This window comes from Corvus kubaryi, unplaced genomic scaffold, assembly GCF_017639235.1.
Source record: "Corvus kubaryi isolate FWS band 111438036 unplaced genomic scaffold, C.kubaryi_AGA036_p1.0 37308, whole genome shotgun sequence".
Taxonomy (NCBI): Eukaryota; Metazoa; Chordata; class Aves; order Passeriformes; family Corvidae; genus Corvus; species Corvus kubaryi.
Genome location: NW_024581096.1, coordinates 9,253,960 through 9,268,186, shown reverse-complemented (window position 1 = coordinate 9,268,186; position 14,227 = coordinate 9,253,960). Strand labels below are relative to the sequence as shown.

At 46.0% G+C, this 14,227-nt stretch overlaps 1 protein-coding gene across 4 annotated transcripts; it reads right to left on the bottom strand.

Moving 5' to 3' along the window:
• Nucleotides 1–1,018: 1,018 nt before the first annotated feature.
• HMGCS1 (3-hydroxy-3-methylglutaryl-CoA synthase 1) lies at nucleotides 1,019–12,443 on the bottom strand. Of its 4 annotated transcripts, none has more exons than XM_042028404.1 (10): nucleotides 12,336–12,443; nucleotides 7,368–7,825; nucleotides 6,871–6,996; nucleotides 6,187–6,351; nucleotides 5,319–5,487; nucleotides 5,027–5,197; nucleotides 4,127–4,233; nucleotides 3,662–3,787; nucleotides 3,228–3,391; nucleotides 1,019–2,830 (listed from the first exon to the last, which is right to left on the bottom strand). In XM_042028404.1, the coding sequence occupies exons 2-10, from the start codon at nucleotides 7,813–7,815 to the stop codon at nucleotides 2,738–2,740; spliced, it is 1,569 nt and encodes a 522-aa protein (XP_041884338.1). In that variant the 5' UTR covers nucleotides 7,816–7,825; nucleotides 12,336–12,443; the 3' UTR covers nucleotides 1,019–2,737. The 4 variants fall into 4 exon arrangements, with proteins under 4 accessions (XP_041884338.1, XP_041884335.1, XP_041884337.1 ...); XM_042028401.1 differs by lacking the exon at nucleotides 12,336–12,443 and adding an exon at nucleotides 9,036–9,587; XM_042028403.1 differs by lacking the exon at nucleotides 12,336–12,443 and adding an exon at nucleotides 9,000–9,053.
• Between the last annotated feature and the right edge of the window lie 1,784 nt (nucleotides 12,444–14,227).

The following is a 14,227-nucleotide window of genomic DNA, read 5'->3' as shown; positions in this document are numbered from 1 at the left end:
ATTACCCTTCTGACACCTCTTCCACGGCTTGCACGATTCTGCCAATCTGGAACTGCTTGGACTCCAGCTGCACTCCAATAAATAAAGATTTAAGCATACTCCAAAACCCATGTAGCTTTAAGTTCTTGCCTTAACCCGTTACCAGTAGCTGAATGCAAGCATATATAAGCAGAATATAAGCAAATCTGCTTATATCAACTGAGCATTACAGGCTTGTCCTCACTCCTGCCATCCTGCTTTGGCAACCAAAGCTGGCACAAAGCTGATTTTGACACTTGACCACTGCACGTTAAAAGCTGGACAGTCTGACATCTCCAGTTGTTCTGAGTATCACCAAAATGCAGATACTCCAATTTTCAGCTTTAATGGCTTATTCTGTACTTATATCTTCAACAGCATCAACTCCAGTGCAAAGGGCAAGTGTGGTAGCTGTTCTCTGGACAGGGACAGCTGACATGCCTAAGCTAAGAGGTAGAACCTGTGAGTTTAGTTAAGGTAAGATACCCCATACAAGGTGTACACAGGTACAGCTGGTGCTTTCACATTTAAAGGCAGATGCCTTATCTGTCATGACACCGATGAGACAATCAGTTCACTTTAGGAGAAATAATTCATATAAATGAGCAACAGAATGACTCAGAAAAGCCACCCATGGGAAACTGGACTCAGTGAGGCTCAGGTATGTACAAAGCAAGAACTAAGCCTCCTTCACAGAGTTTCTGAGGGTAATAAAACAATACATTTTTAATAAAACAGTAATTAATTCCTCCACTATAAACAGTTTCTATATAAAAGCATTTAAGTTATCTTGAAACATGGCCCTGATAAAATTGTTTTACACCAGCCTAAGCTACTCCTTTTTCCACTTTCATAACGGAATGACACTAAGAAGTAAGATGCAGAATGTCTACACAGTTTGTGAACCCGAAACTTTGGGTTTTAACCAGAGCCAGCTTCCTCCTTCCTGTTAAAGAAAAAGAAATCCATCCTGAAAATCCAACAAGTCAGCACTCTCCAACAGGTTTCAAATATCTCAGACTTTATTTTAATAAAGGATCAGCCTCACAGATCTGTGAGGTCTGTGCCAGTAGCTTGCTTCTTGGCTTGTCCACTGCCAGCAATGGACTTTGTTCCATGACAGTTTGTTTTACAGGTGCCAAGGTTAAGTTTCATGAGGGCAACCTAAACCAAAATACTTGCAAACACTACCATCATGCATTGCTCCATCACTGTCAGCAGAACAAACAGATTAGTATTCATCGGTTTATAATAAACAACTATTTTACCAAGGCTTGACTGTACAAATACAGCAAGTTATCAAATCCTATTGAGTGACAGGTAATACAAACACTTCATTACACACACCAAAAAAATTGTAATTAACAGAGAAGTTATTTTTTGCTACTTTATATTAACTAATGTAGCTTTGTAGAATTAGCAAAGAAATAAATTCAATGAAACTTCATTCTGTACATTAGCTCAACTTAAATATATATATATATATGTATGTATGTATATATATATATATTACAAGCTTAAAAGGCTCATATCGTAGTTCATTTCCAATCTGGGCTTTAAAAATCAACCAGAAAGGACTCCCCATAACCACTGTATATTTATCTACTGCTTGTAAAATGGATAGCTTTAGCTTGCACATTGGGGGAGGGGGGAAAGAAATAAAAGACTCCACTCCTACAGTATTACCAACAGTAAGAAGGACTTCAAAGTACAAAGCCAAATTCAAAGCTAGAAAGAGTCTTTTGGAAATGTGTTATATAACAACGAGTAATAGGCCAGAGTTCCAGACAAAGTGATGAAGATCACTCTCTTCCTTCGTTAGCCAATTAAAAGAGCTCCACAATATCTCTAAGTTTTATATGAAAATTCTGCTGTCTTGGATATTTCTACTGAACAATCCATTATGGTGCCAAATCAATGATCCCATTTCTTTAGAAGAAAAATTTACCTCCCTTCTTCTTCATCTTTCCTCCCAGACTCCTGTGACTTAAAATGCAGGTATAAAACACATAAAATGTTAGGAGGAATTACACAGTGTAACTAACACAGTGGATCACAGAGTTTCTTCTACAAAAACCACTTGTTAGCCTAGCCATTTTTGATCCAGTCACTTTGACAGGGAAGAGACATCTATTCCAACAATGGATGTTCTTGGTTCTATGCCTGTCCCAAAGCAATGGGGGGATGGGAGGCAGACTGGGATATGAAAGGGAAGGTGATAAAGTGAAAGAGAATTGCAGTATTCAGAAGGTTGACTGCTTATTGTCAAGGCACTGAGAACCCTAACATTAAAAGCTTGGAGTATTTTGCACACACTTGAATACTAGTAAAAGTAGAAGTTAAAAGTGTAGGTTTCAAGTCATTTTACATGGAAGAGCAGGCAGAAGATTCCTTTTTTTTTTTTTTTCTTTCTGTATATGAAGACTTTGTAATAGACTACAGCTACTTCTCAGCAATTAAAAAAAGTTCAGACATATTAAGGAATCCCCACAGCACCTGGCAAGTCCCTCTATCTCCAATATACTCCTGATTTTAGTGTTCTGAAAATAGAATAAAATCAGCAAACCATAATATGATGATTTTTCTCAAGGAGTTTAACAGTTTTTTCATGCTCCAATTACATGCTTTACACTGAAACTTCAGTGCTACTGCAATCCTTTTTCTCTCTCTCTCACCCTGCCCTCACACCTCGTTTCTTTCCCCACCTCACAGAGGTATCTTAATGCTCCCCATTGGAAATGGCGACAGTAACGCCTTCAGATTCTGTTGTTGCAGGGATTCTTGGCACTTTCTTAGCAGGGCTTGGGATGTGCTAAGAAGAAGGGAAAAAAAACATTAAATACAGTTTTCTAGTTCACAGACATTCATACTTCATGGCTAGTCCAACTCTTAAACAACATTCATGCTACACTGGACGGCTTGGCTTTAAGTCAATCAAATTGGTCATGCTTCATGCAAACAGATTGTGTGAGAAGAGCCAGTTTGTTCTTCTTTCATTCTTGTGCAGTTTTTTCTTTTTAGGATGAAATGTACTTTTTAAAATTGCATGTTCAACTTTTTACTTCTGGCTTGCATGTTACACATGTTAACAAAGTACTCAATGTAACTCATAAAACCACCTCCTCTTAACATACATGCACATGCTAAGACAAACATGTAAATGGTTCCAACCATTTACATCAAACTTTAAAAGAGTGCCGAGTGTTCACCTCATGAACAATGCCTGGGTGGACAACTCCAACTCTTGCTTCCAGAGGTCCATCACTCATGAGTGGGCGCCGGGCGTAAGTTCTCCTGTGTTTTTCATCCACACGCACAAGGTACCATGTTCCTTCAAAGAGATCCTCGACTGAACACTGTGGAATATAATTGGCTGTAAAAAAAGGAGTAACACATTGTTAGTTGTTTCCTGGTAAGAGTTTTACCCAACACAGGCCTTTCCAGATTGGCTGCACTGAGACAGAAAAAAACAAGCCAGTATTTTTACTTCAGACGTATTGGGCCAATGAACACAAGCTACTCAGAAGCAGAAAGGGTTGGACATTTCCTTCATTCTACATCCTAAGCGTTTAAAGTCAGGTGGATTAAGTGATGAGAATTTTGCTCTAGGATTAGTAATGATGTACATTTATTAAGTTCTTACCCAAATGATGTGTTTCCTGTCTGAGCTTCATGTTTTCAGCAAAGACATCAGGTGCAATACATTTTCTTGAGTCAAGTCTCGTTTTGAGATCAGAAAGGCTGGCAGTTATTTTGTCCAGTGCAGAACCTGCAATATAGAACCATCATGTAAGGTGGAGCCAGTACTGAGAACTGCACACTAGCATGTGAACATTTCAAACCCAAAAAGCACTTTGCCTTACAGAATCTCAAGTATGAGACATTTAAAAATATTCCCAATTACCAACTCAAAACATTTAACAGTGTTTGAAGAATATTATTTATTTGTTCAAGACATTTAAACACTCCCTGGAGCTGCACATTCTCACTGTGGCACTGCTGTCATTAAAACTGCTATGCAGGCTTATTTATGCTAGTGGGTTGTGTAACAAGGCATCGAGAGCAAGCTGTGCAAGGGAGGTAGTTGATATCAAATCCTGTCACTCACCAGGAGTGGCATCCTGTGTGACCCTGATGGAATACAGGGTAGCAGCAAAACCAGAGCCATATGAGAACACACTGATTCTCTGTCCCGCAAGCTGCTCTGGGGAGTACCTGCAAATCATACAACAGTTTTTTGAAGTCAGAATTAAGCCAAAGTGCCAATTTTAAATACCTAGAAACTGCAGCTAGCTTCAGAAAAGCAGCCAGCAAATTACAGTGTCTATAATACACAATTAGCATGCTATGTGCATAAATGCTGACTTTTAAAAACACAAATTCAAATCCTGCTGTTACGTGATGGGTTCCAAAGCTGCCTACAGCAAAATATGCCTGAGAAATGCCCAGAATATGATGAAAGCAGCCAGATATCATTCTTAAATAAACTAAAGCCTAAAATGAATAAACACATCATGGAAGACAATGTCAGAATGAAGAAAAATGGAGAAAAAAGAAGAAAAAAAGAAAACCCAGGAGGAGTGGTTTAATGTAAATGTAATATGATTTTGCAAAAGACTGTATTTGAAAAAAAAAATTAATTAAATGCTAATTTAATGTGGCTTTGCTTATTATAGTAAGACAGAGAAGAAATTTGAATTTTCTTTTCCACTTCAGGAGTACTTCTAGAGGAAGGGAGAGGGGGAGGGTTGGGGCTGAGAAGAGATGCCACCTTACAAATACGATCCTACTTTGCGAGGCAGTGGATCAGTTTCTGACACAGACATTTTCACTCTGCTTGTCACTTGAACTGAATGTGTGTGCAGAATAGTGTCTTAACTTTAGTTTTTCTGCTTAAGGCAATCTCATAGGAAAAGGTTTGCTAGACAATGCTTTTAAAAAAGACTTTCTGAAACAAAAACCTTTTATGACCTTATTCATAAACAGCTTTTCCTGATTTTATGCTTACTGGGCTAGAAGAGAGGCAAGGCAACCATAGACTGAAGGGGTATACATATTTCCATTCTGATTGGATACAAGTAATGAAGCTTTGGTTTTCTGATTGAAGAGCTCTGCACTAGCTTTCATAAAAGCTTTTTCCACATCTCTGTCAAAGTATGTATCTTCAAGTTTTATATCCCTATTCAAAAGAGAAGAAAAAAAAAGAAGTTCAGAAACAGTTACTAAAATAGCAGAAAGTAAAAACACACCTTGGATGTGTAATTGATTATGTGAATAAGGAAGACAGCAGCCATTCTCACCTGAAAGCTTCCAGACCACTGAAAACACCATTTGCTGTTTCTGGGTTCTGGTCACTGAGAAAGTCATTCAGCAAGAGTCTAGCCACGGATTTCTGCACCAGTTTACAGTACGGAGAATGGAAGATCATGAATCCAAAGTCATTCAAGGTGAAACGTCTGTCTGTCCCCTCTGGAAATGGAAGAAGTGTTGAGTTACAACCTATGTTTAGTACTCACTTCAATTATGGAAATAAAGCAGGGAGCTGTCAGGACACCAATTATCCTAACATGTTGGCATAGAAGAGACACAAACATACAAATAAGACTAACTACTGCTGTCAAGTGCACTTTACATACTGCACTTCTTCTATTTAAAAATTCTTTTCTTAGCACCTTTTGTACCAGCTAATGTTTGCTCTTATTCTAGAATAAAAAGCTATGTTTAACAGAATCTCTGTATTCCTATCCAGTATTTTGACTTAATTTGCCTCTCTTCACACCTATGCCTCTTAATATAATTGAAGCAATTATTAAACATATTGGGTTAAAAAAAAAAAAAATCAGTATCATTACGTAACATTTAAATAGTAACCTAAGTTTCTTAAAAGCCTGGATGGAGGTGAGTAATAGCATGCTTTTAACCAAGGTACTGTATCTTACACCAACAAATGCCTGTGGAGATTACCGCTTACAGACTGCCAGAAACTCAGCCATGCCAAAACAGAAACAAGTAATTTCTTACAGGAAAGAGCAAATATTTCAATTGCTTCAGAACATACAAATACGAAGAGACTTCTAGACTAGTCTTTAGATCAGATACTAAAACTGTCTGTGTAGGACACACTCCAGCATTTGCCAATCTGCAGTATCATCAGGAGAGGCTACGCACCCTTCTGCCACTGGGCGTGGATTTTGTTGCGATAGACGGTATAGCAGCGGTCTAATGCACTGAGGTAGCACTGTATGGAGAGCTTGCCATCCACTACAGGATATTCAGAGACCATGTCTGGTTTATAGAAGTCATACGCATGCTGCATGTGGGTACCACGCAGCCCTGGTGGACAGAAATTGACAAAAGTTGAAAGTTAGTTCATTCAGCTGCTTTGAGTCAATTGGGATGCGCCAGTTGGCACAAGTGGGGAAAGAAGCAGTTTTGGTGCCAGTCCTGCAGTTTTTCGTAGCACTTCAGGCTTTTTAAGGTAAGGTTTCACAGAGTTCTCAATTGCCTGCAAAGCAGAGTAGGACTGAGCATGACAAACACATGCAATAAAGGACTGTCATCCAATTGTCCTGGAAGTAGAATGTTGTGTTATTCAGCTTTAGTATTACTCTATCAATTTTATTGGAGAATCCTCAAGGAAATAAACAAACAAGACCATCTCTAATTGTTCCCTGCTGTGTCCTGTAACAGGACTTGGCTGAATTAGCCCAGAGCAAGAGGAGACAAAGAACAATTTCTGACATTACTGGGAGTTAATCCCCTGCTTCAGCAAGGCACAAAAAACAGGGAACTGGCTTCAGGACAAATGCAGTTATCTGACCTGAACAGTGTATGTTCTCCCACAGAACTAACCTCTCTCAAAAATCAATGGTGCATTTGGGCCGACCAGCATTGCAACAGCACCAGCTCCCCCAGTGGGCCTGGCATTTCCAGAGGCATACACAGCGATGTCTCCAGCCACCACGAGGGCATAGCGTCCTGGGAAAAACACACAGAAAAAATGGTGAGAAGGAGCCACGAGTCTGGCATGTCTGAACATCCATCAGCAGTTTTTAATTATTGAGGAGATGACACTGAGATTAAAGGGCTTTTCAATCTTGACTTTTCCCCCACATTTCAACTGGGAATCAATAGAATTTACAGAAAACCTTTACATTAGTAGCTAAGTCATTGTTATTCACACTGTGACTGAACTAGTGGCAAATGCCCAGGGCATTTAAGAACAAAAACTGCAGAAGAGAAAAACAGTTTACCCTCTGGGTTTTATATGGTTGAACATGAACTCTGTCATTGTAGGGCAGACTGATGTAAAGATGATGCAACTTTTCAAGAAAATAGCCTTGACTTACCATCCCAGGAACTGGACTCAATCCAGTTAATAGCATTAAAAAGAGCAGCAGTGCCTCCATAGCATGCATTGGTGGTGTCGATTCCTTCCACATCTGTATTACCAGACTCTTCAAAAAGCTGCATCAGGACAGTCTTCACAGATTTCGATTTATCAATTATGGTCTCCGTTCCAACTTCTAACCTCCCGATACAATCGTAGGAGAGGCTGTTCCTCTCCATGAGCTTCTGAACCACAGTCAGGCAGAGGGAATTGATATCTTCCCGGTCAGAGCAGAACCCCATCCTTGCCTGGCCTAGCCCAATGGTGTACTTCCCAGCATCCACGCCATCATACTTCTCCAGCTCGGTCTGGTCAACATACTGAGAGGGAAAATAGATTTCCAGTGCCACAATTCCCACATCTTTGGGCCAGCAGGACTCAGCATTCACTGGAAGAGACCCAGGCATCGTGGCAGATCTTTAAGAATAAAAAAGAAAACCATAAACCCATGTGATTTATTCACATATATTTAGAGGGAACTACTTTCAGTTCCTGTAATTTTATGGAAGAAGTTGTGTTGCACAAACTCTATAAGGTCATTTGCAAAAGGCAAGCCTTTGCCTCTGGTAAAGCTTTGGCATGAGAGTAAGTTTTTCTTAATTAAGTGAAAATACAAATTTCAGCCGTGGAGATGAACAGATGTAGGTTAAGCCCAAGCTATCTTTCTGAAGCAAAACACACACTTACTGAGTGTTAAGTGTTTGAGAAACTAGTGTTCATTATCTTACTTCTGCTTATATGCAAAGTCTAAATTTTGCATATAACCAAGCTGGAAACACTGGATATTTTTATTAGCATTGCTAGCTGAAAACCCTTACTAGGAAACCACCTTCTTAAAACAGGCCAGGACTCTTCAAAATAGTTTTTATTTTTAAACAAAATGACATAGGTCGCTTTGTTTTGCTTATACTTGCAACAAGGCAGAATTATTTCTGTGTTATTTCAGTTTTGTTTTTGTTTTGAGGGGCGTGTTGGTGTTCACTTTTTGGGTTTTTTTTTTGTTTGCTTTAGGCATACTTTATTTTGGCATTCCAGAACACTGGAACTCCTAACACCACGCCTGGAGGAATATTTAATGCGCTGAGATGAACAGTGTTCTCCCTGATAGGCCGAGTTTCCTTATTCCAACCCCACAACTTCCCTGTCACCACACTAGAGGATTTAATACCCCCAAGGACATACTACATCCATTACTTCAACCCTACCTCAATTACACAGCCCGGCACCATCCTCCTTGGCTAACATCCTTACAGTGCACTCGTCCCTTCCGTGCCCAGCTCCAAGCACCGCCGCACTTACCTCACCAGGCTTCTTCCAGAAGCCAGGACCAGCTGTGTAAAGGGACAAAGAACGGCCCTACAGCCAGCGCCCTGCGCGGTTTTAAGCAACACAACCAATTTCACCTTGTTTCCGTCCCCTGCCGGCGCCTCCCCCCACACCACAAGGTTATCCATAACCTGCCCGGCAGCCGGGCAGGTGCCGCGGGGAGGGACGCCAAGGGGGTCGCACCGCGCCCCATCCGCAGGGTAGGGTGTGCCGTGCCGTGCCGTGCCCAGCACACCACACAGCCGCCGCCCTCCCGCCGTCCCACCTCTGCCCTCAGGCAGCCGCGCCGTCCAGCCCTTACGCGCTCTGGAATCCCATGGCCGGCTTCTGGCGGGCTGCGCATGCGCGCCGCGAGCAGTGCGCGTGCGCCGGGAGGCGCCACGCCCGTACAGGACGGGGCTGCGGGAAGCGGGACACCGTGCTTGGCTTCGGCACCTGGCACGGGGCAAAAACCCCGACAGGAAATAAATCTGAATTCTCCAGCACCCCAAATCCCAGTTTGAGAAGGCTTTCTGTGTGGTTTTGGTTTTGTTTGTTATTTTGGACAATCCCTCGGCACCTCACTTCTATTTGCACAGTGGAGCGGTGCCGTATCTTCGTATCTTGCTTCAAACTATACAGATTTAAAAAACCCCCAACAACCCACACAGTGAGCAAAACCATCATTATTCCTGCGTCCTGGAAGCTGTCGGGCAGGATTATGGATTTGTTACGGCGCAGCAGCAGGCTGATGCTGTGGGTGGAGTGGCCATCACCGACTCGTTGAAACAACGGCCAGGGGAGGAAGGGTGCTGGTCCAGAGAGCCCCCAGGGGCTGCGGGGAGAAAGGGCACGTCCTTTCTCAGCAGTACCGTGAACAAGTCACACGGCTTGGGGACACAGAGCAGCGCTGGGGCCCAGATCTTGGCTCCAAGAGCTGTGTTTTATCCCAAATCTGCACAGGCATTGCAGGGGAGGAAGAAGCTTTTTGGCTCCCATGTGAATGTAAACACACTGCCCACAGAGAGATCCCAAGGTACCAGCTGGGAAAAGGCCTTTGGGGTCCACCTCTCCTTCTGGCATGAAACACCTCATTTTTTTCAAAAGGATTTTTTCGAAAAGGAAATACCAGCTCATCAGTGTCTGGCAGCCACATTGAGGGTGAGCCACGTACCCAGAGCAGAGCTTCTGCTGCTCCAAGGGCCAGAAAGCTGAAAGTTGGAGGCTGCAGAGAATCTCAAGAGGCTTAATTTTATTTAAAATTTATACAAAAATAATTGAATAGTTTGGGTTGGAAGGCGCCTTAGAGACCATCTCATTCCAACCCCCCTGCACACCTTCCACTAGACCAGGTTGTTCAAAGTCTCCAACCTGGCTTTAAAGAGTTCCAGGAATGGGGCATTCACAGCTCCTCTGGGCAACCTATGCCAGTGCCTCGCCACCCTAACAGTAATGAATTTCTTCCTCATATCTCATCTAAATGTACTGTCTTTCAGTTTGAAACCGTTCCCCCTTGTCCTGTCACTACACGTTCTTGCAAGAAGTCCCTCTCCCTCTGTTTTTTAATAAGCTCACTGAAAGGGTGCAGCAAAGCCTCCCTGAAGCCTGCACACAGCATGCAATGGACTTGACAAGTAATGGGCAAAGGAGAACAGCAGCTTTCAACCAAGCAGTGAATTATTGGGAAAATCAGTATGCTAAAAGGAACTGCAGTATTGGTGAGAGCTAAGGAAAACCAGTGTGTTCTGTGCTTGCTCCTTACAGAACTTTGAGATGCTAAAACTGGCACTCAAGTGATATTACTTGCTGCAGTTCTCTCATCAGGAAACTTTGTGCAGAACACAACTAGAGGGAGGGTGTTTCCGTCTTGTTCCCAGGCTCACCAAATACCAAGCTCACCAGTCACACCTAACAGGACAGCAGTCTGTGCTACCGGGCTGTACTGCTATGAGAAGCACTGCTTTGTAAGTGTACTCTGACCACTGAAGGAAATGGGACGTATGACATCTTGAGTCAGTCAGTCATTGCAGAAAAAAAATTGTTTACTCAGTGTAAAACAGACAGTCTTTTGTCTTCCTGGTCAAGCAGCAAACAACATCCTATCCCTTTCACTGAAAATAAAAACCTTCTCAGAAGTATGATTTGTTTTAAAAGACCAAGAATCCCAAATGCTTTTATTTATGGAATTGAGAAACCTGCTTTGTTTTGTGTCTCCTTATGATTCCGCTGGGAATGAATGAGAAGCGCAAGACAAGCAACCCTTTCTTTCTGCTGGTGTTACCAGAAACACATTCTCTCCTAACAGCTGGTAGCATTATTGTCTTTCTCAGGAATATGAGCAAATTATGTCAGTAATTTGACTCTGTTATTTCTTACCTAAGTTTTTAATTCTAACGGAACACTTTACTCAAAGGTAGAAAATAAGTCTCGGCCCTGTTTGCTATAAGCGATGCCTTTGGCTCCAGAGGACCAGTGGGACGGGCTGAGCCCGTGGCAGCCCCGGCTGTGACATCACCGCCTTGTCCCCGCACGGGCCCGCAGGGGACGCTCGCACGACACCGGTGCCGCCACCAGAGGTCGCCGCGTCCGCCGGGACCGCGGCCACATCCCCGCGGGACGCTCAGCTCCGGGCGCCGGGATGGGCCGCGACGGGCATCCCCGCGGGATGCTCGCTCACTCTGGGCGCCGGCAGGGGCCGGCACGGGCATCCCCGCGGGATGCTCGCTCACCTCCGTGCGCCGGAACACGGGCAAACTGCGCAGAGCCGCGGGGATGGAACGTTGGATGGAGCCGTGCGGCCTCACCCGCGGGGATGGCGGCACATCCGAGCACGGGGCTCCGTCAGCAACACGGGTGGGCGCCGGGATGCTCACACCCCTGCGGCAAACGCCATCAGGAAAGAAGGCGGCGGCATCCCTTGGGGAAGCACCCGGCTGCCTTTGCCTGGGCGACGGAAGGTGGCGTGAGCAGGGGGCCACGCTCGCTCTGCCTTTCCCGACTTGGGAGGGCGACGCTGTCGCGACACTGAGAGGCAATTACGGAACACACCGAAGGCTTCTCGGTGGCCTCCGAGGCGGGGGCAGAGCTCGGCGGAGCCCCGCAGCAGCCGCTCACCGCAGCTCACACAGCCGCGGGCCTCCCGCGAGGACAGGACGGGAGGCAGCGGCGGGGATCCCCGTCCTGGGATGCGGTTCTTTCGGGAGGCAGCGGCAGGGATCCCCGTCCCGGGATGCGGTTCTTTCGGGAGGCACCTGGTTGCCCGGGCAGTGAGCGTCGCCCGCTGCGCCGCCCCACGGGCCGGGATGCTCTGGACAGCGGCCGGCGCGGGGTGCAGGGTGACACCTAAGTCAGGACCCTGACACACCTTTTTGGGGTGTTTTTTATCCTTTTTTTCCTCCTCTCTTCTTTTGCATTTTTAATTTTTTTTTTTTTATTTCCCCCCTGCCGCGCTACGGGTGTTCCTCCAAAGGCGTTCCCATCCACTGGAAAGACAGCTCCCAGCTATGCCCACCCTGCCTGCGGCTCCCCCTCCTAGCCCCGCCGCCCCTCGCGTGCTTCCCCACCCGGCTCCGCAGCCCCTCGCTCCCGGCCCGCGGGCCTCCGCGGCCCGAGCCGCGCTCACCCGTCGGAGGTGATGGCTCCCGGTGTCGCTCCCGATGTCGCTCCCGGTGTGGCTCCGCACGCACTCAGGACAGCACCGGCCTCCGGCGGGCGTGCGGCCCCTTTAAGCAGCTGCGCCGCCCGCCGCCCGGCGCGCGCCCTGAGCGGCAGCGTCGTTGCCCAATCACAGCCGCGGCCGCCCCAGGTCCCGCCCCCCGCCCGGCGCGCGGCGGGCGGAGCGGGCGGGGGGAATGGCGTGAGAAAGTGACGCGGCGTGGGCAGAGGGCGGCTCGCCAATGGGGACGCGGCAGAGGCGGCGGACTCCCAATGGGAGCCGAGCGCCGCGCGGGGACAGCCAATGGGAGCGCGCAGCCGACCGCGGGTGAGGGTAGGAAGGGCTCGGGCCGGGCGCGAGGCGGTTGCCTAGCAACGGGAGGGTCCGCCTGTCCCGCCCGGAGCCGCCCGGAGCATCCCGGCCCCGGCGCATCCAGGCCCCGGCCCATTCCGGCCCTCGTTTGTCCCGGCTCCCGGCGCATCCAGTCCCCGGCGTGTCCTGACCCTGGCGTGCCCAGGCGCCGGGGCTCGCACGGAGCTCTGCCAGCAGAATTGCTTCACGGAGGATATGATGGATGTCCTGCCCTGCCCTGCCCTGGATCTTCTCGTAACATTTTCGTCCGAGCTCGTTAAATCTTCCATGTGGCAAGCTGCACATCACGGGTTTGCTGCTGACAAATTGGCAGTTAGCTAATGCGTGGATTCCTCCTGCGAGCCTCGCTTGCCTTTAGGCCACGAGATGATTTATATCCACCTACTCCACTGTTGCACATCCCCAGTGAACTGGGAGCACAAACGTCTGTTGTGAATGGGAAGTTGCTTGACAGAAGTCAAACACAAATTTTATAGCGTGGATAATTGGGTTGTAAACCACTGCTCAAGTCAAGGAAATGTACTCTCTTGGCAGCTGTCAGGTTCTGTGAGATCTGACTGCTATAGCTAGCAGAAGATACCACCTTGCTCACCTCACACCACTCCAGGGTGTTAAACTGCCATCTTAGGGGCAGGTAAAAATACTGCAAAGGAAATGGAAAAGCCATCATTGAAAGTGTTAACTTCTGTCCTGTTTGTTCAATCTGTTTTGAACTTGTAGCTGTTTGCTGTGCCACTGTCATGCAAAATCATCACAGATTTGTCACATAACTATCTGTAGTGCAAGGATTGAGAAATACCACTGAGAAATCGAGAGAAGTTTTTTCTGCACGTCTCCTGATAAGCTTGTGCCAGTCAGTGTACAAGCCAATTCCATTTGTTATTCTGAAAGAAACATGTTGACAAAATGCAAACTTGGTTGGTGATGGCGTAGTTACATCATGTTACATCATGTACACTGGTGCCTCCTGTGCCTACAGACCAAAGGGGCTTGTTAGGAAAGTTCATCTGCTCCGGGATTCTAGAACTTCAATTCCTTCTTCTTTTCCATTCCTGCCAACAAACAAACAAAACAACCAACCAACCAAAACCAACAACAACAAAAAAACCACCAAAACCCAACCAACCAACCAAAAAAATCCCACAGCAAAAGCAAAACAAAACAAAACCAGCAGCAAAACAACCAACCAACCAAAACAGCAACCCAAAAAACAAACAAAACCAAAGAACCAGAACTAGAGCTGTATCCTTGTTCTAGACATCAAAATGGGTTCCTAATACCAGCCTCTCAACATGCACTTTGGTGGCAAAATGTTCCTGACATGGGGATGCCTGGACTGTCCTGGTTGTATGGAAGATGTGCTGGGAAGCAGATGGAGCAGCCCATCTCCCTGCTCCCTGGGGGCTCAGCTGGCTGTGCACAAGGCCAGCTTTGGTTCCCACATCTCAGGTAGCCTGGGATGGGACTGCCCTGGAGAAAGTAGTCTG